The sequence below is a fragment of the Bufo bufo genome, chromosome 10 (assembly GCF_905171765.1).
Source record: "Bufo bufo chromosome 10, aBufBuf1.1, whole genome shotgun sequence".
NCBI classification, from domain to species: Eukaryota; Metazoa; Chordata; class Amphibia; order Anura; family Bufonidae; genus Bufo; species Bufo bufo.
Window position 1 is genome coordinate 151389102 of NC_053398.1, and position 24645 is coordinate 151413746.

Consider the following 24645-nt stretch of genomic DNA (forward strand, 5'->3'; position numbering starts at 1 on the left):
ACCTGCATGTAGCAGAGCTGTGTACTGTGTAGCAGAGCTGTATGTGTAACCTGCATGTAGCAGTGCTGTGTACTGTGTAGCAGAGCTGTATGTGTAACCTGCATGTAGCAGGGCTGTGTACTGTGTAGCAGGGCTGTATGTGTAACCTGCATGTAGCAGAGCTGTGTACTGTGTAGCAGAGCTGTATGTGTAACCTGCATGTAGAGAGCTGTATGTGTAACCTGCATGTAGCAGAGCTGTGTACTGTGTAGTAGAGCTGTATGTGTAACCTGAATGTAGCAGAGCTGTGTACTGTGTAGCAGAGCTGTATGTGTAACCTGCACTTAGCATAGCTGTGTACTGTGTAGCAGAGCTGTATGTGTAACCTGGGAACTATAAAAAAGTGAAAACAAAAAAAAACAACATAAAAATTCAGATCACCCCCCTTTACCCAAAATGAAAATAAAAGAACTAAAAAAATACACATCATGGGTGTCACAATGTGTAAAAACACCCATTGTATAAAAATATATTCCCCATGCACATACATCTCTGTAACACAGTACAAAGCTCTGCTACATGCAGGTTACACATACAGCTCTGCTACACAGTACACAGCTCTGCTACATGCAGGCTAAACATACAGCTCTGCTACACAGTACACAACACTGCTACATGCAGGTTACACATACAGCTCTGCTGCACAGTACACAGCTCTGCTACATGCAGGTTACACATACAGCTCTGCTACACAGTACACAGCCCTGCTACATGCAGGTTACACATTCAGCTCTGCTACACAGTACACAGCACTGCTACATGCAGATTACACATACAGCTCTGCTACATGCAGGTTACACATACAGCTCTGCTACATACAGGTTACACATACAGCTCTGCTACACACTACACAGCTCTGCTACATGCAGGTTACACATACAGCTCTGCTACATGCAGGTTACACATACAGCTCTGCTACACAGTACACAGCTCTGCTACATGCAGGTTACACATACAGCTCTGCTACACAGTACACAGCTCTGCTACATGCAGGTTACACATACAGCTCTGCTACACAGTACACAGCTCTGCTACATGCAGGTTACACATACAGCTCTGCTACACAGTACACAGCACTGCTACATGCAGGTTACACATACAGCTCTGCTACACAGTACACAGCACTGCTACATGCAGCACTGCTACATGCAGGTTACACATACAGCACTGCTACATGCAGGTTACACATACAGCTCTGCTACACAGTACACAGCTCTGCTACATGCAGTTTACACATACAGCTCTGCTACATGCAGGTTACACATACAGCTCTGCTACACAGTACACAGCTCTGCTACATGCAGGTTACACATACAGCTCTGCTACACAGTACACAGCTCTGCTACATGCAGGTTACACATACAGCTCTGCTACACAGTAAGCAAAAAGGTAAAACTGAAAATGATTAAATTTTAAAGGACAAAAGCACTTATACAGCAGGGTGTACTATACTATTAGGGTATAAAAAAAAAACGGCAGTTACACTTTAAGGCTGTCCATATTAGATGGCTCCCTCCGCCCCGTAGTCATGCCTGGTGCCCCCCAAGCACATAGCATTGGTGGGTTCAGCCCCAGCTTTTATATAATGTATGTGGCTGGAGTAGCGCTCAGGTGGGCCAAGGTTGTGAGATCTGCAGGAGACAGATGTCCCTCTTGCTCCTTGGCACTTATTAATATTACCGATCTCCCCCGCGGCTGGCACAGATGAGAATAGACGGTGGCGCTGGAAGAGTTAAGCAGCCCCTATCTAACTATAATACCTCATTAGTCACCGAGTAGATGGCAGCCATGGAGAAGACAGCGCTGTTCCCGCTCACGAGAGCCCTGTCATAGACACAGCGCAGCTGGCCCTTCTCCAGAGCGAGTCTCGTAAATTATTTTTGTGTGTGCGTTAGGGGTAAAAAAATAAAAAAGAGAGAGAGGATGGATGGCGGTGGACATGGTGCCAAATTCCAGCTGCAGATGGGAGAGTGAGTCACGCATGAATCTTAGGAGATTTTACTGCAGAGTTCTTGTTCATTTCGCATCATCATATTTTTCTAAACTCGCGTCTGTTTTTTCTTCTCTGTTAAAAAACAGGCGAATCACCCAAAGAAAACCCGTACGAGGATGTGGACCTGAAGGGACGACCCTTGGCCCGCAAATCCCAGCTGTCACCTGACAGTGTGAAGCCACCTTCAAACAGGATGCTGAGGACGCCAGACAGGAAGTACACGACGCCCACCCAGGTAGGCAGCCCCCTCACTGCATCACGTATAGTTGCCGTTTGTCAGTCAGATGGTTCACAAGACCCCCCAGCTCAGCTATGTATCCGGAGCTTCAGCTTTCCAGGGACAGTCCCCTATAGCAGGGATGTCAAATGTGTGGCCCTCCAGCTGTTGTGAAACTACAATTCCCTCATACATGTACATCCTATAGCTATCAGGTTATGCTGAAAGTTGTAGTTTTGCAACAGCTGGAGGGCCATGAGCTTGACACCCGTGCCCTATTAGGCCCCTTAAAGGGCTCACCCTGACTCATGTCAGTAATCACTTTAAAGCTCTGCATCTTTCTAGTAGACATTGGGGCAGATACACTAAGACTGGCTTTGCAAATATATTTAAATTACGTCCCACAGAATACGCCAAATTTATTAAGAGGCAGGCTTCTTAATAAATGTGGCTCATCTCCAAGCAGTCCATGCACCAGAAATTCAAATCTACTCCAAATTCAAGCTAGCATAGATTTGAGCTATGATTTATGCCAGGTATGCCCAACCTGCGGCCCTCCAGCGGTTGCAAAACGACAACTCCCAGCATGCTTGCACAGCTATTCGGGCATGCTGGGAGCTGTAGTTTTGCAACAGCTTGAGGGCTGCAGGTTAAACATCTGCAGTGGCCAGGTTTGGGATGGCCCCAACGCTACGCTGGGTCCCCCGGACACCATTGAGGTGTCACTAGGTGTTGCTGCTCTCTGGAAGGGATGGTAAGGCATGGTGCACGCCAAATGGAAATCAGCCCAGAGAGTCAGGGTCTGCAGTAACCAGGGTGCTTCTTTACTGGAGGAATTCAGGTGCAAAACACCTGGCTTCTCCAGTCTCCTCCTTTAGACGAGGCATAGGGCTGGCTTCTCTAGTCTCCTCCCTAGAGTGAGGCATAGGGCCGACTTCTCCAGTCTCCTCCCTGGCAGAAGAAGGGTTTGATGCTAAAGAAAGACCTGAGCTAGCTGTCCCTCTTTCTCTTCCGAAGGCTGGTTCCCTGGTCCAAGGCTGGTGATCCAGGGTCTGTGGCAGCGTATCCCCGTCTCAGTGTCTTCTTCTGGTCACTCAGTAGTTTGGCAGAGTCTCCTCTTATAAGCACTGGTCCCTAACTGCAGAACACTAGGGGCTCTGACTGCTCTCCTTATATACAGTTTCTGGCTAGACTGGAACCTTCTAGTGGAAGGGGTGGGGTAGAGAAACTCAGCACAGACAGATACAATGTTACACTTTCTGTCTCTCATAGACTTACATTAGAGCTTCAATGATGCTCATTGGCAATGACACAACAGATTTTCCAGACAGAAACAAGTTTCCAGACATAACAGAGCTAAAACCAGACAGAGCTATATGTGGTATCCTTGTAATAGTACTGACCCAGAGAATGAAGGGCACAGGTCAGTTTTGCCGCAAACGGAATGCCGTGGGAACAAAACCCGTAAAACGGTGGAGGAATTGTGTTTTTTTTCCAATTCCACCCTATTTGGAATTCTTTTCCTGCTTCTCACTACATTGTATGCCATATTAAATGGTGGCATTATAAAATACAACTAGTCCCGCAAAAAATAAGTCCTCATACAGCTATGTGAACAGAAAAATAAAAAAGTTACAAATGTGAAAACACAAAAACAAAAAATAACTCCAGTATTCTAAGGGTTAAACTCTGTGGAAAATTACCAGCTTCTTATTCAAAGTCCCAAAAGTCTCTCAGTATTCATTTACCTTTTCCAGAGAGCCTTGCAAGCACAGTGATAATGAACAGGGTATATATCACAACATACATATAAAATGCAGTTGCACAGGTTTAAACAGTATAGGTTAACCCTTTCAAGTGAAATAAAGTAAGACGTTTAAAACTTTGCATAATGGGAACAGGGGAAAATGTCCACAAATGTCCAGACTTCAAAGTACCCCCCTGCTCCCGGGCACTACACCATCGCTGATTTATTCCACCTTTTGACGAAAATTATAGTAAATTTGTGGGTCTGTGGGAGGCCACACCCCTCCTACTAAGGTACAAATCTGCACCAAGAAGGAGTTGTTGGGATTAAACTTTCTATGACTGTAGCGGTGATATATGTACATGATTACAATATTAGAGGAAAGGAGAGGTGTATTGGGAATACTGTACAGGCTCTCAGACCCTGCTAGCCAAGATACAAAATTAGATACAGTCTCTAGCCTGGATACAAGATCAGATATGGCCTCTAGCCTGGATACAAGATCAGATATGGCCTCTAGTCTGGATACAAGATCAGATATGGCCTCCTGTCTGGATACAAGATGAGATACAGCCTCTAGCCTGGAAACAAGATGAGCTACATTCTCTAGCCTGGATACAAGATGAGATATGGACTCCTGCCTGGATACAAGATTAGATACAGCCTCTAGCCCACATACAAGATGAAATATGGCCTCTAGCTTGGATACAAGATGAGATACGGCCTCTAATCTGGATACAAAATGAGATATGGCCTCCTGTCTGGATACAAGATGAGATACGGCCTCTAGCCTGAAAAAAAGATGAGCTACATTCTGTAGCCTGGATACAAGATGAGATATGGCCTCCTGCCTGGATACAAGATGAGATATGGTTAGGGTTAGGGTTAGTTGCCGGTGGATGGCTGTTAATGACAGGACACGTAATGGGTGTTGTGACACTAAGTTTCATTTTGCTAAGAGCCTGGAAATGGTCCAGGTAGAGACAGGGGAATAATGAAGGGGCCACCTATGTCTGGTTGTTGGAAACTATGGGAGCTGCTCGTGATTGTTGGGGGATCACACAATCCTCTCTACTGGAGTCTGTCTGGGCCATATGGAGCCTGTTCCATGTGTGCCCTCACGTAACCAGTTCTCCCAACACCTCGGTCAATATGGCCTACATGGTGGGCAATTTGTCAAAATGACAATCCTGCATCTCTCAGTCCAACGATGCCCCCCTTCTCAAAGTCTGTCAGCTGGGCAAAATGTCTGAGTGCATCGTAAAGGCATGTCTAGCAGTCACTGATCTCTCACCAAGAGGTACACTACCCAAAAGTAGCCTCTGAGACCCTTTTTATATGGCAGCGGGGAAGCACTTTTATGCCCTCTTGTGGTAAGACCCAGTGTCTAATCAGACCTCACCAGCAATCATTTACATATCTGCCTAAGACAGAACTGCGGGACGAGTGGAGTAATCCGACATCTGGGGGAGGGATTTCTTTTTGTCAATGAACATACTTTTAAGAAATTGTTATCACTGCACATGCAGGATTTATCATGAATAAGATTAAGGCCTCTTGCACACGACTGTAGTTTTGGTCTGCATCTCATCCTCATTTTTTTTTGTCGCACTTGGACCCATTCATTTGGACCCATGCTAAAACTGCAGACAGCACATGGATGTCATCCATGTGGCCGCTCTGCAAATTGCAGAACATGTCCTATTCTTGCATCATGCACACAGCCTATATCCCTATTTTGGGGGTCCTCAGTTTGTAAGATGGCAAAATGGATATTGTCGTGGGCATCGGGTTTTAATAGGATGACTTGTTCAGACTGAAAAAGGTCCCTGTGCACAAAAACTAACGAAGTAAGGAAGCTTAGGTCCCTTATTGTCAGAGCTTGGGTCAACCGGAGGATCCTCTGGTTCTGTCAGGTGGGCCTGTCTGACCCTGCGTCTATAGTCATATCCTGTTCAGGGGACACCTGAATATTCTGTTATTGCCAGTCACACATTGGTCATTTTACCCCGATCCGGTCACGACAGGCAATTCCTGAAATGGCCATATACTGCAAAAATATCTGCAAAGATTGCAAGTATTCTCTGCATGAAACTGCCTGAATGATTGCAAATATTGTTTGAGTGTTGTCAGTCATGACTGAATTTTCCAGACTTTTCATTAGTTGCAGCTCTTGCTGTGCCTAATATTCATCTTCTTTATTGTAGATAACGCCTAAGAGTGGTAGCCATTCAGTGCGAGTCGGGAATTTCTCTGAGAGGAAAGGGCACCGTACAGGGCGGCTGCCAAAGCGGCACAGCCACGATGACATGTTGCTCCTGGCACAGCTGACCATCCCAACCTCTCCTTCCAGCTTGAATGAAGACAGCCTCAGTACTGCTAGCGGGCTCCTGACGTCACATAGGGCCCGACGAATCCCTAAGGTAAGCTCTGGCTGGATGATACATGAGTGTCCTCCGTCTCAGCATCCACCGGGTATATACAACCTGTGGTCAGCCGCTGAGTCTTATGTAATGGTAGGATATCTGGCTGGTTACTGACTTTGTGTAGGGGGTTAAGTGTCATGATTCCTCTCTTGCAGCTTGTGCAGAGGATCAACTCCATCTATAGTGCCAAACGAGGCAAGAAAAGGTTGAAAAAGCTTTCCATATCCAATGTGGAGACAGCGTCGCTGCGAGGTAGAGGATGATGTGGCAGTGTGCCGACCGCTTCTCTGACCATTAGCCTTCTACCATTAGATATAATCTTATAATTCGTTGATCTTTTCTGATGTCCGCAATTCCTTCTTTACGCAGACGACAACAGCGAGAGTGAAAGTGACTCAGACGACCGGTTCAGAGGTGAGCAGTGACTCGGGAGGGGGGGGGGGGGGGGGGTTATGCTTATAGCTGTGGGGGTAAAGGAGCAGAATATAAATGATTATGAAAGTAATGCATAGATAATATTTCAGTTCTAAATCTGCTGTAATAATCAAATAGTGAATAATTGAAAATTATCATAGCTATTGTAACAGAAAATATAGATTGTATTGCAACAGGAGGCTCCCATTGTGCATTAACTTTCTTTACTACTCCCATAGCAGCAAGAAAACTATTACAACAGGTGAAAGAAAGTTTTTTCAAAACAGGTAATAAATATGTAAATTAGAAGTCCAGGTAGCCAATCCGCGAGCTTCCCAGTGTATAAGAGGTGAGGAGAGCGTAGACCCCGCCTCTTTCTTGATGGCGACCAGAGAAGAAGTAGCTTGAATTGCTGTGATGTTGTCCATACGCAGTAGGATGCAGCATTTTGATTTGTCTTTCGCACAACTTTTCAGGGTGAAAGAAGCGGCTAGTAGCTCCAGACAATTGATGTGTAAGTGAGAATCTGTTTCTAACCATTTCCCTCCTGTGGAATAAGGACCGCAACGAGCACCCCAGCCTGATAGGCTGGCGTATGATTCTAGGACCAGATCCGGTAAGGAATTGAATATCATTTTTCCGTTCCAGATCTTGATGTATTGGAGCCACCAAAGAAGTTCTTCTTTGGCTTCTGGAGATAGGGGAACTTTGTTCGAATATTGTAGGCCCTCCCGTAGATGTTGTGTTTTGAGGCGTTGGAGGGCTCTGTAGTGTAACGGGACGGGGAAGATGGCTTGTATGGAGGCCGATAACAGTCCCACAATCCGTGCAATGGTGCGTAGGGATACTAGATGTTTGTTTAATACTGATCGGATTTCTTTTCGAATCAGGGAGAGTTTCCTGGTAGGGAAACTCAATAGAGCATAAACTGTATTGATATTGAAGCCCAGAAATTCTACTTCCTTGGATGCGGAGAGGACGGATTTCTTGTAATTGATTAGAAAACCAAAACTGGTTAGAAGGGAAATGGTCCATTGTGAATGAAGACGGATTAGTGAGAGTGTTTGTGCCATAATTAGAATATCGTCTAAATATATGATTAGACGTACCCCTCGGGATCTTAGGGATGAGACCACCGGTTTCATTAGTTTGGTGAAGCACCAAGGGGCCATTTCTGGTTGTTCCAGAAAGATGGTAAGGGTGTATGGGTACGGTGAGATGGGCATCTTTTAGGTCTATTTTTATTAGGGTTAGGGTCTTGAGGGAGTAACAGGTCCCTGAGAAGGTGGATTCCCTCCATTTTGAAGTGATGATAAGAAACAAAATCGTTGAGGGTTCTTAAATTTATTACAGGTCTGTGACCCCTATCTTTCTTTTTTACTAGAAAGATGTTGCTGATGAAACCCGGAGATAGGGGTTGTACTTGGATGATGGCTCTCTTGTAGAAAAGATCTTGTATCTCTGACTCTATGAGGTTTTGATCTAGAGTGGAGAAGTGTATTGGTTGAGGGATGTGGTTCTGTGACGGAGGGGATTGGAAATCTATCTGATAGCCTGAGCTGGTATTCAGGACCCATTAGTCTGAGGTTAGAGAAGACCAGGTTTGGAAAAAATGTTTCAGTCTTCCTCCTAGAGGAATGTGGGGATAGTTTGGGATAAAAAAGCTTACCTGATGATGGTCTCGATCTAGGGAAACCTCAATGGCCTCGGGCTCTCCATGGGCGTCCTCTGGTAGGGAAGAATGGTGTAAGTATGGTGGATGGCGTAAAGGTGGTAGGTCTGTCTGAGTGGAAGGGGGCCAGCTGAGTTTGTCTGAACTGTGAAGTTCGGCTGGGAAAGCGACCCCTGCCTTTCCCAGCCCTGCCAAAAATTTTGGGTTGGCCTACTTTTTTCAAGGATGTTTTGGCCTTGTCGAGAGAGGTAAACACTCCGACAAACTTTCCTATCTCCTTGATTAGGGTGTCTCCAAAGAGGAGACCCTCAGCAGACGTATCAGGGTCTGAGTTGGCCAGATGAGTAAGCTGTGGGTTCAATTTCATTAAAACATTACGTCTTCTTTCCACGCTGAGGGCGGAATTAATGTTTTAAAAAAACAGATGGCCCTTTGGGCCCAGCCACGTAGAACTGGCGTGTCTACAGGTTGGCCCGTAATAACGGCTTGTTCGGACAAATCCAATATTTTTGTGAGAGGTCCTAATAAGTCTAGAAGTTTATCTTGACATAATTTGAATCTGTCTAGACCTCTTTTGGGATTTTTTCCCATTTTATTTAGGTATTTAATGATGACAGGGTCTAATTCTGGAGTATTGGGATCTTTTCTGAGGCAGAGTAGGTCTCGGACACTCGGCTTTTAGTTTGTTTCTGGAGGATCTATCCAGGGATTTGTTGACCCAAAGAGACAAAAAATTGTGAGGTTGGGGAACCCACTCTCCAGATCTAGGGTGTTTTATCTGGTCAGGGTTGAAAAAGGGAATACCCTGACTGTCTAGGACCAGGGAGTCTGGGAGTTGGCTAGCCGAAAGTGAATCCTCAGGATTCTCTGAGGAGTCGTCTCCGTAGTAAAATGGAAATTCATCTTCCAAACCGGAATCAGAGTTATCTGATGAGGAGGTGGAAGATATATCTTTGTAAGAGATATTCTTAGCCCTCTTACTGTCATAGCCCGGATATTGGTAATCTCCTCCCGGGCGGAGGGTCTTCTGTGGGGATTTTTCGCCACAATTATCATTACCGCCTAAATTATGCAGACATTCATTAGGATTGACCCTTCCCCATAGTGTGGGATTTTGGGATATTGGGGATCTTAGGGTCGTCAGTAAACCTCCTTTTCTTGGCAGATTTGCCTGATTTTTTGAATCCCTTGGCTAGCTCCGTAATAGAATCTTCCGCTGAAAGGAAGTTGTCAGATGGAGTAGAAGGGTAAACTTGAGGTGTCCTTTGGTTTACAACCAAGGAAAATTATCTAGAAATGGATTCTTGAATAGATACCATGGCTGACTGTATCGCCACGGATACTGATTTAGATACGAATTGATCCACCATTTGTTGGATAGAATGCGTAGTTAATACCTCATAGCCAATAGGCATGGGTTGACTAGATGGGGGATTAGGGTGTTCCTCTGAGGGGTTCATGTTGCTAAATATGTAGGTATGGATAGAAGAGAAAAAATGGGAAAATGATATGTAGTATAATAGAAGATATTTTTATACATATACACACGCACATAAGTAATATACATTATCAGCATATACCATAAATATATACATAAATATATACAGATATGTATAAAGGCAACCACATGCGTGTAAATGCAGATGTAGAAGGGTAATACTTACAGTGGGGAAGTAGAAGGGGATAGATATATATATTTTTAATATTGTTTTATTTGTGGTGCTGACTGTAGAGAAGCAGGGAACTCTGTGAGGTGATTAGTTGCGCTGAGGTCATTTGAAAAGTGCGCGCAATCACCTCACACTTTGAGCAGAGCGGAGCGCCCAAAGTCTCGCGATACATGAGACATAGACGCTGAATAAGTATGAAGGAGACAATTTTTTTTGATACGTATCTCTTCTAGTTGGGAGCAGCAAGAAAGAGGCAGGGTCCACGCTCTCCTCACCTCTTATACACTGGGAAGCTCACGGATTGGCTACCTGGACTTTTCATTTACATATTTTTTACCTGTTTTTGAAAAAAACTTTCTTTCACCTGTTGTAATAGTTTTCTTGCTGCTATGGGAGTAGTAAAGAAAGTTTAATGCACAATGGGAGCCTCCTGTTGCAATAAAATCCCGATTAGTGATGAATTGTCTCATTAGCAAGACTTCATCACCTGTGAGGGGCTGTCGCCACAGCTAAAGAAGCGCCCACCTGTCTGTTGATTAACAGAGAGAGACATCTTACCCCGGCCCTGACAACCAGGACCCTGCACTGCTGCTCTGACTGCACATGCGCAGCTACACTGCCATATACTGACTCATAAGGCGGTCTCTGCTCCCAAAGCCAAGACTGATCGAGATGTCTGGTCCTTTCAATCAACAGACAGGTGGGCGCTTCTTCACCTGCGGGCACAGCCCCTCACATCTGATGAACTCTTGCTAATAAGACAAATCGATTCATTACAATCTATTTGCTCATCCCTAATTCTGATTGTGATTATTAGTAATCTATCAACTTCACTGTTGTGTCAGAGACCCTAGATGACATTAACCTCTTGCCGTCACGGTAACGCCGATAGGCGTCCGGACGGCAGCGCTCTCAGGTCTCAGTGACGCCTATTGGCGTCATCTCGTGAGACCTGAGATTTCTTCACAGGATGGCGCCATATACAAGTTTAACTACAGCCTGCCAGCGCTGATCATTGGCTGGCAGGCTGTAGATTTTTTAAATAACCAATCAAATAGGTATATCAGACGCTATTTTGTAAATAGCGTCTGATATACCTGCTACCTGCTCCTCTGGTGGTCCCTTTTGCTTGGATCTACCACCAGAGGACACAAGCAGCTCTGTAAGTAGCACCAAACACCACACACACATTACACCCCCCCCTGTCACTTATTAACCCTTTATTAACCCCTGATCACCCCATATAGACTCCCTGATCACCCCCCTGTCATTGATCACCCCCCTGTAAGGGTCCCTTATCACCGCCAGTTACTTAGCTATTTGTTAGGTAGTTAGCGCCCAGCCCACCGCACCGCAGTCACTGATTAGTCGCTGATTAGCGTCATCGCTGTCGCTAATCAGCACTAGTACTATATAGTATCTGTAAGTGATCAAGACTGATCGCAATCAGATCTATATCAGTACATTAGGGTCACCTTAGTCTATACAAAAAACGCAGTGTTCGCCCGATCAGGCCTGATCTTGTGCCCACACTTGCGTTCAGTCCGCCCCACCGCAGTCACAGAAATTATTTTTTTCTGATCACTGCAAAAACACCGTAAAATCGCTGCGGCGCTATAAAGATCACTTTTGAGCTTTTTGGATCTTTATTAGCGATCGCAGCTTTACTTCGCAAGCACTCCTTTTTACTAGGCGATACCACGTGTGTGACACTTTTTTGCAGCCTAGGTGCGCAAAGGGGCCCAAATTCCAATGAGTATCTTTAGGATTTCACAGGGCATTTTTACGCATTTGAATTCCAAACTACTTCTTACGCTTTAGGGCCCCTAAAATGCCAGGGCAGTATAAATACCCCACAAGTGACCCCATTTTGGAACGAAGACACCCCAAGGTATTCCGCGAGGGGCATGGCGAGTTCATAGAAGATATTTTTTTTTTGGCACAAGTTAGCGGAAATAGATTATTTATTTATTTTTTCTTACAAAGTCTCATATTCCACTAACTTGTGACAAAAAATCTTACATGAACTCACCATACCCCTCACGGAATACCTTGGGGTGTCTTCTTTCCAAAATGGGGTCACTTGTGGGGTATTTATACTGCCCTGGCATTTTAGGGGCCCTAAAGCGTGAGAAGTAGTTTGGAATTCAAATGCGTAAAAATGCCCTGTGAAATCCTAAAGATACTCATTGGAATTTGGGCCCCTTTGCACACCTAGGCTGCAAAAAAGTGTCACATGTGGTATCGCCGTACTCAGAAGAAGTAGGGCAATGTGTTTTGGGGTGTCTTTTTACATATACCCATGCTGGGTGAGAGAAATATCTCTGTAAATTGACAACTTCGTATAATTTTTTTTTTAAAGTTGTCATTTACAGAGATATTTCTCACACACAGGATGGGTATGTGTGAAAAGACACCCCAAAACACATTGTCCTACTTCTCCTGAGTACGGCGATACCACATGTGTGACACTCTTTTGCAGCCTAGGTGCGCAAAGGGGCCCAAATTCCAATGAGTACCTTTTAGGAGGGCATTTTTAGACATTTGGATTCCAGACTTCTTCTCACGCTTTAGGGCCCCTAAAATGCCAGGGCAGTATAAATACCCCACATGTGACCCCATTTTGGAAAGAAGACACCCCAAGGTATTCCGTGAGGGGTATGGTGAGTTCATGTAAAAAAAAAAATGTTGTCACAAGTTAGTGGAATATGAGACTTTGTAAGAAAAATAAAAATATATAAATTTCTGCAAACTTGTGCCAAAAAAAAAATCTTCTATGAACTCGCCATGCCCCTCACGGAATACCTTGGGGTGTCTTCTTTCCAAAATGGGGTCACTTGTGGGGTATTTATACTGCCCTGGCATCTTAGGGGCCCTAAAGCGTGAGAAGTAGTTTGGAATCCAAATGCGTAAAAATGCCCTGTGAAATCCTATAGGTACTCATTGGAATTTGGGCCCATTTGTGCACCTAGGCTGCAAAAAAGTGTCACACATGTGGTATCACCATACTCAGAAGAAGTAGGGCAATGTGTTTTGGGGTGTATTTTTACATATACCCATACTGTGTGTGAGAAATATCTCTGTAAATGACAACTTTTTAATTTTTTTTATACAAAGTTGTTAATTTACAGAGATATTTCTCTCACCCAGCATGGGTATATGTAAAAATACACCGCAAAACACATTGCCCTACTTCTCCTGAGTACGGCGATACCACATGTGACACTTTTTTGCAGCCTAGGTGCGCAAAGGGGCCGAAAGTCCAACGAGTACCTTTAGGCTTTACAGAGTTGCTCACAATTTAGCCCCGCCCAAAATGCCAGAACAGTAAACGCACCCCACAAATGACCCAATTTCGGAAAGTAGACACCCCAAGGTATTCACTGAGGGGCATAGTGAGTCCGTCGGAGATTTTTTTGCCAGAAGTTAGCAGAAATGGAAAATTTATTATTTATTTATTTTCCTCAGAAAGTGTCATTTTCCGCTAACTTGTGAATTTTTTTTTAATCATACATGAACTCACCATGCCCCTCCGCGAATACTTTGGGGTGTCTTCTTTCTAAAATGGGGTCATTTGGGGGGTATTTATACTATCCTGGCATTCTAGCAAGAAACATGACAGGTACTTCAAAATGCGGAAATTCACATTTTTGTACCATAGTTTGTAAACGCTATAACTTTTGCGCAAACCAATAAATATACACTTATTGGATTTTTATTTTATCAAAGACATGTAGAACAATAAATTCTGACACAAACTTGTATAGAAATGTAATTATATTTGAACAATTTTACCAGAAAAAGTTAAAAATACACTTTTTTGGAGACAATTGCGGTCTATTTTGATTAATATCAGAAAAACTAAAAAATCTCCAATCAAATACCACCAAAAGAAAGCTGTATTTGTGAGAAGAAAAGGAGGTAAAATTCATTTGGGTGCCAAGTTGCATGACCGAGCAATAAACCGTTAAAGTTGTAAAGTGCCGATTTGTAAAAAAGGGCCTGGTCACTAGGGGGTATAAACCTGTGGTCCTTAAGTGGTTAACTGACCCTCTATCATTGGCTTCTGTTTCAGCACACACCCAGCGCCTGCTTCTTATCCAGTCCATGCTAAACAGAGCCCCCAGTTACCGCACACTGGAGCTGGAGCTGATCGAATGGCAGGAGCGGGAGCTGTTTGAGTACTTTGTAGTTATTTCTATGAAGAAAAAACCTTCGAAAAATACTTACATTCCCGAGGTCACGTATCAGTTTCCCAAGGTTAGTACGTACAAGAATATAACTACTATAATACTGCTCCTATATACAAGAATATAACTACTATAATACTGCCTCCTATGTACAAGAATATAACTACTATAATACTGCCTCCTATGTACAAGAATATAACTACTATAATACTGCTCCTATGTACAAGAATATAACTACTATAATACTGCCTCCTATGTACAAGAATATAACTACTATAATACTGCTCCTATGTACAAGAATATAACTACTATAATACTGCTCCTATGTACAAGAATATAACTACTATAATACTGCTCCTATATACAAGAATATAACTACTATAATACTGCTCCTATGTACAAGAATATAACTACTATAATACTGCTCCTATGTACAAGAATATAACTACTATAATACTGCTCCTATGTACAAGAATATAACTGCTATAATACTGCTCCTATGTACAATAATATAACTACTATAATACTGCTCCTATATACAAGAATATAACTACTATAATACTGCTCCTATATACAAGAATATAACTACTATAATACTGCTCCTATATACAAGAATATAACTACTATAATACTGCTCCTATGTACAAAAATATAACTACTACTATAATACTGCTACTATGTACAAGAATATAACTACTATAATACTGCTCCTATGTACAAGAATATAACTACTATAATACTGCTCCTATATACAAGAATATAACTACTATAATACTGCTCCTATATACAAGAATATAACTACTATAATACTGCTCCTATGTACAAAAATATAACTACTATAATACTGCTCCTATGTACAGGAATATAACTACTATAATACTGCTCCTATGTACAAGAATATAACTACTATAATACTGCTCCTATGTACAAGAATATAACTACTATAATACTGCTCCTATGTACAAGAATATAACTACTATAATACTGCCTCCTATGTACAAGAATATAACTACTATAATACTGCCTCCTATGTACAAGAATATAACTACTATAATACTGCTCCTATGTACAGGAATATAACTACTATAATACTGCTCCTATGTACAAGAATATAACTACTATAATACTGCTCCTATATACAAGAATATAACTACTATAATACTGCTCCTATGTACAAGAATATAACTACTATAATACTGCCTCCTATGTACAAGGATATAACTACTATAATACTGCCTCCTATGTACAAGAATATAACTACTATAATACTGCCTCCTATGTACAAGAATATAACTACTATAATACTGCCTCCTATGTACAAGAATATAACTACTATAATACTGCTCCTATGTACAGGAATATAACTACTATAATACTGCTCCTATGTACAAGAATATAACTACTATAATACTGCTCCTATGTACAAGAATATAACTACTATAATACTGCCTCCTATGTACAAGGATATAACTACTATAATACTGCCTCCTATGTACAAGAATATAACTACTATAATACTGCCTCCTATGTACAAGAATATAACTACTATAATACTGCTCCTATGTACAAGAATATAACTACTATAACTGTTTAGATTTGAGGAGTTAGCCCACTGGGAAACGCGCACACGTTCCAAATTTCTCGAACTGTGGCGACCTTGGGAGAAGTATCGCAACCCCGAGTGAATTGGAAGAACTTCCTCCCCTCCTCTACCCACCCCACTCTACCCCTCCTCCCAATTCCCCACTCTTGTCCGTGTCTTTTTCTTTTGTTTTGTGTTAACTAAATTTGTTCATACTCACTATGTTAGTAGATATGATATGGTCTGTAAGAATATTTGTACCCATTCTACTGCTGCCATTTGCACATGGCTATATACTGATACGTATTTTTGGAACAGACCTTTTGCACTCTCAATAAAAAGAGTTTTAGTTAAGAATATAACTACTATAATACTGCTCCTATGTACAAAAATATAACTACTACTATAATACTGCTACTATGTACAAAAATATAACTACTATAATACTGCCTCCTATGTACAAGATTATAACTACTATAATACTGCTCCTATGTACATAAATATAACTACTATAATACTGCCTCCTATGTACAAGAATATAACTACTATAACACTGCTCCTATGTACAAGAATATAACTACTATAATAATGCTCCTATATACAAGAATATAACTACTATAATACTGCTCCTATGTACAAAAATATAACTACTATAATACTGCCTCCTATGTACAAGAATATAACTACTATAATACTGCTCCTATGTACAAGAATATAACTACTATAATACTGCCTTCTATATACAAGAATATAACTACTATAATACTGCCTCCTATGTACAAGAATATAACTACTATAATACTGCCTTCTATATACAAGAATATAACTACTATAATACTGCTCCTATGTACAAGAATATAACTACTATAATACTGCTCTTATGTACAGGAATATAACTACTATAATACTGCTCCTATGTACAAGAATATAACTACTATAATACTCCTCCTATGTACAGGAATATAACTACTATAATACTGCTCCTATGTACAAGAATATAACTACTTATAATACATGCTCCTATGTACAAGAATATAACTACTATAATACTGCTCCTATGTACAAGAATATTAACTACTATAATACTGCTCCTATGTACAAGAATATAACTACTATAATACTGCTCCTATGTACAAGAATATAACTACTATAATACTACTCCTATGTACAAGAATATAACTACTATAATACTGCTCCTATGTACAAGAATATAACTACTGTAACTACTGCCTCCTATGTACAAGAATATAACTACTATAATACTGCTCCTATGTACAAGAATATAACTACTATAATACTGCCTCCTATGTACAGGAATATAACTACTATAATACTGCCTCCTATGTACAAGAATATAACTACTATAATACTGCCTCCTATGTACAGGAATATAACTACTATCATACTGCCTCCTATGTACAGGAATATAACTACTATAATACTGCCTCCTATGTACAAGAATATAACTACTATAATACTGCCTCCTATGTACAAGAATATAACTACTATAATACTGCTCCTATGTACAAGAATATAACTACTATAATACCGCTCCTATGTACAAGAATATAACTACTATAATACTGCTCCTATGTACAAGAATATAACTACTATAATACTGCTCCTATGTACAAGAATATAACTACTATAATACTGCTCCTATGTACAAGAATATAACTACTATAATACTGCTCCTATATACAAGAATATAACTACTATAATACTGCCTCCTATGTACAGGAATATAACTACTATAATACTGCCTCCTATGTACAGGAATATAACTACTATAATACTGCTCCTATGTACAGGAATATAACTACTATAATACTGCTCCTATGTACAAGAATATAACTACTATAATACTGCTCCTATGTACAAGAATATAACTGCTATAATACTGCTCCTATGTACAAGAATATAACTACTATAATGCTGCTCCTATATACAAGAATATAACTACTATAATACTGCCTCCTATGTACAAGAATATAACTACTATAATACTGCTCCTATGTACAAGAATATAACTACTATAATACTGCTCCTATGTACAAGAATATAATCATAAACTACTACTCCTATGTACAAGAATATAATAATATAATACTGCTCCTATGTACAAGAATATAAATACCTATAATACTGCCTCCTATGTACAGGAATATAACTACTATAATACTGCTCCTATGTACAGGAATATAACTACTCTAATACTGCTCCTATGTACAAGAATATAACTACTATAATACTGCCTCCTATGTACATGATATATACTACTATACTACTGCCTCCTATGCTACCATGAATATAACTACTATTGTACTGCTTCCTATGTACAGGAATCTAACACTACTATAATACTGCCTCCTATGTACAGGAATAGTAAACTGCTATAATACTTCTCCTATGTACCAGAACCTATAACTACTATAATACTGCCTCCTATGTACAAGAATATAACTAACTATAATACTGCAATCCTATGTACAAGAATATAACTACTATAATACTGCCTCCTATGTACAAGAAATTATATAACTACTATAATCTGCTCCTATGACAAGAATATAACATACTATAATACTGCTCTCTATGTACAAGAATATAAACTCACATATAATACTGCTCCTATGTACAAGAATATAACTACTATAAATACTGCTCCTAATGTACAAGAATATAACTACAATAATACTAGCTCCTATGTACAAGAATATAACTACTATAATACTGCCCCCCTTTGTACAGGATATAACTACTATAATACTGCCTCCTATGTACAGGAATATAACTACTATAATACTGCTCCTATGTACAAGAATATAACTACTATAGTACTGCCTCCTATGTACAAGAATATAACTACTATAATACTGCCCCCTATGTACAAGAATATAACTGCTATAATACTTCCTCCTATGTACAAGAATATAACTACTATAATACTGCTCCTATGTACAGGAATATAACTACTATAATACTGCCTCCTATGTACAGGAATATAACTACTATAATACTGCTCCTATGTACAAGAATATAACTACTATAGTACTGCCTCCTATGTACAAGAATATAACTACTATAATACTGCCCCCTATGTACAAGAATATAACTGCTATAATACTTCTCCTATGTACAAGAATATAACTACTATAATACTGCTCCTATGTACAAGAATATAACTACTATAGTACTGCCTCCTATGTACAAGAATATAACTACTATAATACTGCCCCCTATGTACAAGAATATAACTGCTATAATACGCCTCCTATGTACAAGAATATAACTACTATAATACTGCCTCCGGTGGGGATTATATTTCTGTTTTCTCACGTGTCCGTGTTCTGCTCTTTACCTTCTTAGCATTGTGATGTACGTTTCTTGTTCACAGCTGGAACGACCCACAAAGCAGGTGCGAGAGGCGGAGGAGAGACTGAAAGCTATTCCTCAGTTCTGTTTTCCAGATGCCCGGGACTGGGTGCCAGTGTCGGAGTATAGCAGGTAGGGGGCACCTCGACACCTAATTTCACAATAGATGTCAGGACATGAGACCACCCCATCAGGCCACCTCCTGCATTAGGGCTTCATATGGTTGCATGTCCTCTTTTGCAGTGAGACCTTCTCCTTCATGCTGACGGGTGAGGATGGCAGCAGGAGGTTTGGCTACTGTCGGCGACTACTGGTAAGTGCCTGATATTTCCACTTTTCCTGTCTTCTGGAGATCAGTTGCCCCCTGAAGTGATAAAAGAGGGACCTAAACATCTCAGTCCGAGTCTAGCACAAAGTCTTGGGTGACAGACATTATTGGCGACTATGCCAGGGCCTATAGGGATGGTCACCCAGCATTCTTGGTTCCTCGCCCGACTCTCCACCACAGTATGCTCGCTCTTTATCTCGCCCTTGTATTATGCAGAGTTACTTTTCCTCTTCCCTGTAAGTATGTCAGTCTTTTCTGTGGTTCTGGTATTCTATTCTTCAACCATGAAAATCAGGATGATTGTAGGTAGTTTTTCAGTATGGTGCGATTTTCCTCGTATCAGCGGAAAAGAATAAAGCTGAATGATGTTATAAAACTGTTAGTTCTGCTCTCACAGATGAGGCTTTGCTACAGTGTATCAGTGTAGACAGTCCTCTATGAGCTGGACACAGCAGCAGCACAATTCAGCCTCAGCTGTGTGAACAGTAATGACTCCACCTTGACAATAACAGCATAAGGAACCGTGCTACCGTTACCCATAGCAACTAGACACATGTCAAAGGGTTAAGTCCAAAAATGATTGATGTCACGGGCCAGAATGTGTAGCCACCCCTTCTCCCATGACATCCTGCTCAGTAAGTGTAGGAATACTCTCAGCATGGTCTCCCTGTGTGATTGTGCAATGAAATCTCTGTTTGCCTTTACAGCTTGTGTCTGGTACACGGCGTGACGCGCAGGAATGTTATTGTCATAGTGCATGTCAGCACAGCTGCAGGGAGCACATACCGGCCCAGAAATCACATAGTGGGGGGTGTAGTCCTGTCCTGCGCTCACGTATTCTATACAATGGCTCCTTTTGCTGAACTGTACAGAGCAAAATGTCAATCTGCAGGGACCCAGTGGACTCGGGGTGCTATATGTGAGCCCCCCGCTCTGCTGATTGACACGACCGCTGTGGGTTATTCTTGAGTCTTATGCAGATTTGATGAGATTTGTGTTTTCAGCTGCGGGAAATAATTCTTCTGGGTTCATTATCTTTATCTTGGCTCATTATGGGGGAATTGTCTGAGTGATTTCAGTCCCATCAGATGTTCTTCTGGTGATGATTCTGCTGGTTATAAAGTGGAGCAGTCATCTTGTGTTCAGGGGTATGTAGGAGTGAGGGAGGCGTACCCTGAACACCTGGTGCTGGGTCACATCTCCACAATCCTCGTCTTCAAGGCCCGTTCATTTCTCATCCTATTCTTACGGGCGGCATGACATCTACCCTCCACCATGTATCCTAACATTGGAAACTGGGTAATACTGCACAGGTTCACATTACCTATAAGCAAAGAGGATGTACTGCCCCAGTGCATGTTTACACTGCCCCGGAAGGAATAGGAATGTGCCAGCCCAGTGCACATTTATACCGCCCATGAGGAAAAGGGATATGCTAGCCCAGAGCTGGTTTATACCGCCCATGAGGAATAGGGAAATGCTAACACAGTGCAGGTTTACACCGACCATGAAGGAATAGGGAAATGCTAGCCCAGTGCAGGTTTATACCACCTATGAGAAATAGGGATGTGCCAACCCAGTGCAGGTTTATACCGCCCCTGAGAAATAGGAAATGCTAGCACAGAGCACTTTACACTGCCCCTGAAGGAATAGGGATGTGCTAGCCCAGTGCAAGTTTATACTGCCCATAAGAATTAGGGATGTGCTAGACCAGAGCTGGTTTGTACTGCCCATGAGGAATAGGGAAATGCTAACACAGTGCACGTTTATACTGCCTCAGAAGGAATAGGGATGTGCTAGACCAGAGCTGGTTTGTACTGCCCATGAGGAATAGGGAAATGCTAACACAGTGCACGTTTATACTGCCTCAGAAGGAATAGGGATGTGCTAGACCAGAGCTGGTTTGTACTGCCCATGAGGAATAGGGAAATGCTAACACAGTGCACGTTTATACTGCCTCAGAAGGAATAGGGATGTGCTAGCATAGAGCAGGTTTCTACCGCCCATGAGGAATAGGATGTGCCAGCCCAGTGCACGTTTATACCGCCTCAGAAGGAATAGGGATGTGCTAGCATAGAGCAGGTTTATACTGCCCATGAGGAATAGGGATGTGCCAGCCCAGTGCACGTTTATACCGCCTCAGAAGGAATAGGGATGTGCCAGCACCGAGCAGGTTTATACCGCCTCAGAAGGATTAGGGATGTGCTAGCACAGAGCAGGTTTATACCACCCATGAGGACTAGGAATGTTTCAGCCCAGTGCATGTTTATACCGCCTCAGAAGGAATAGGGATGTGCTAGCACAGAGCAGGTTTATACCGCCCATGAGCAATAGGGATGTGCCAGCCCAGTGCAAGTTTATACCGCCCATAATGATTAGGGATATGCTAGCCCAGAGCTGGTTTGTACTCCCCATGAAGAATAGGGAAATGCTAACACAGTGCAGGTTTATACCGCCTCAGAAGGAATAGGGATGTGCTAGCATAGAGCAGGTTTATACTGCCCATGAGGAATAGGGATGTGCCAGCCCAGTGCACGTTTATACCGCCTCAGAAGGAATAGGGATGTGCTAGCACAGAGCAGGTTTATACTGCGCATAAGGAATAGGGATGTGCCAGCTCAGTGCAGGTTTATACCACCCATGATGAATAGGGATGTGCCAACCCAGTGCAGGTTTACACCGCCCATGAGGAATAGGGATATGCTAGCCCAGAGCAGGTTTACACCACCCATGAGGAATAGGGATGTGCCAGCCCAGTGCTGGTTTACACTGCCCATGAGGAATAGGGATGTGCCAGCCCAGTGCAGGTTTACACCACCCATGAGGAATAGGGATGTGCCAGCCCAGTACAGGTTTACACCACCCATGAGGAATAGGGATGTGCCAGCCCAGTGCAGGTTTACACTGCCCATGAGAAATAGGGATGTGCTAGCCCAGTGCAGGTTTACACTGCCCATAAGGAATAGGGATATGCTAGCCCAGTGCAGGTTTACACTGCCCATGAGGAATAGGGATGTGCCAGCCCAGTGCAGGTTTACACTGCCCATGAGGAATAGGGATGTGCCAGCCCAGTACAGGTTTACACCACCCATGAGGAATAGGGATGTGCCAGCCCAGTACAGGTTTACACCACCCATGAGGAATAGGGATGTGCCAGCCCAGTGCAGGTTTACACTGCCCATGAGAAATAGGGATGTGCTAGCCCAGTGCAGATTTACACTGCCCATAAAGAATAGGGATATGCTAGCCCAGTGCAGGTTTACACTGCCCATGAGGAATAGGGATGTGCCAGCCCAGTGCAGGTTTACACTGCCCATGAGGAATAGGGATGTGCCAGCCCAGTGCAGGTTTACACTGCCCATGAGGAATAGGGATGTGCCAGCCCAGTGCAGATTTACACTGCCCATAAGGAATAGGGATATGCTAGCCCAGAGCGGGTTTGTACTGCCCATGAGGAATAGAGAATGTACCTGGTGCAAGTTCTGACTGCCCGTGAGTTGGGATGAGCGAACTTCTGTTTTCAAGTTTGGCATACAAGGTTCGGGTTCAGGTTATCTAAGAATTCCTTTATGGATTCTGCTACCACGGACCATAACTTACCATCCGTGGTAGCGGAATCCATAAAAAAATTCTTAGATATCCCAAACCTTGTACGCCGAACTTGAAAACTGAAGTTCGCTCAACACTAACTGGGAGGAAGGACGATATGCTAGCCTGGGACTAGGATTGACATTCCATGAGGAAGGGGGATGTACTGGTATGGTGCAAGTGTATTCCATGAGGAATAGGGAAATGCTAACACAGTGCAGGTTTACACCGACCATGAAGGAATAGGGAAATGCTAGCCCAGTGCAGGTTTATACCACCTATGAGAAATAGGGATGTGCCAACCCAGTGCAGGTTTATACCGCCCCTGAAGAAATAGGGAAATGCTAGCACAGAGCACTTTACACTGCCCCTGAAGGAATAGGGATGTGCTAGCCCAGTGCAAGTTTATACTGCCCATAAGAATTAGGGATGTGCTAGACCAGAGCTGTTTGTACTGCCCATGAGGAATAGGGAAATGCTAACACAGTGCACGTTTATACTGCCTCAGAAGGAATAGGGATGTGCTAGCATAGAGCAGGTTTCTACCGCCCATGAGGAATAGGGAAATGCTAACACAGTGCACGTTTATACTGCCTCAGAAGGAATAGGGATGTGCTAGCATAGAGCAGGTTTCTACCGCCCATGAGGAATAGGGATGTGCCAGCCCAGTGCACGTTTATACCGCCTCAGAAGGAATAGGGATGTGCTAGCATAGAGCAGGTTTATACTGCCCATGAGGAATAGGGATGTGCCAGCCCAGTGCACGTTTATACCGCCTCAGAAGGAATAGGGATGTGCCAGCACCGAGCAGGTTTATACCGCCTCAGAAGGATTAGGGATGTGCTAGCACAGAGCAGGTTTATACCACCCATGAGGACTAGGAATGTTTCAGCCCAGTGCATGTTTATACCGCCTCAGAAGGAATAGGGATGTGCTAGCACAGAGCAGGTTTATACCGCCCATGAGCAATAGGGATGTGCCAGCCCGTGCAAGTTTATACCGCCCATAATGATTAGGGATATGCTAGCCCAGAGCTGGTTTGTACTCCCCATGAAGAATAGGGAAATGCTAACACAGTGCAGGTTTATACCGCCTCAGAAGGAATAGGGATGTGCTAGCATAGAGCAGGTTTATACTGCCCATGAGGAATAGGGATGTGCCAGCCCAGTGCACGTTTATACCGCCTCAGAAGGAATAGGGATGTGCTAGCACAGAGCAGGTTTATACTGCGCATAAGGAATAGGGATGTGCCAGCTCAGTGCAGGTTTATACCACCCATGATGAATAGGGATGTGCCAACCCAGTGCAGGTTTACACCGCCCATGAGGAATAGGGATATGCTAGCCCAGAGCAGGTTTACATCGCCTATGAGGAATAGGGATGTGCCAGCCCAGTGCAGGTTTA

The 24645-nt window shown here is 42.6% G+C and overlaps 1 protein-coding gene across 1 annotated transcript in view; it reads left to right on the top strand.

The window, feature by feature from the left end:
• The window catches only part of DENND2B (DENN domain containing 2B), a 127932-nt gene that overhangs the window by 67737 nt on the left and 35550 nt on the right, over nt 1-24645 (top strand). Inside the window, exons 4-10 of the mRNA XM_040410751.1 lie at nt 2119-2267; nt 6204-6419; nt 6578-6674; nt 6792-6836; nt 14254-14438; nt 19348-19457; nt 19569-19638. Of these exons, the coding sequence (XP_040266685.1) occupies nt 2119-2267; nt 6204-6419; nt 6578-6674; nt 6792-6836; nt 14254-14438; nt 19348-19457; nt 19569-19638 (872 nt within the window). The remainder of the gene's footprint in view (nt 1-2118; nt 2268-6203; nt 6420-6577; nt 6675-6791; nt 6837-14253; nt 14439-19347; nt 19458-19568; nt 19639-24645) is intronic.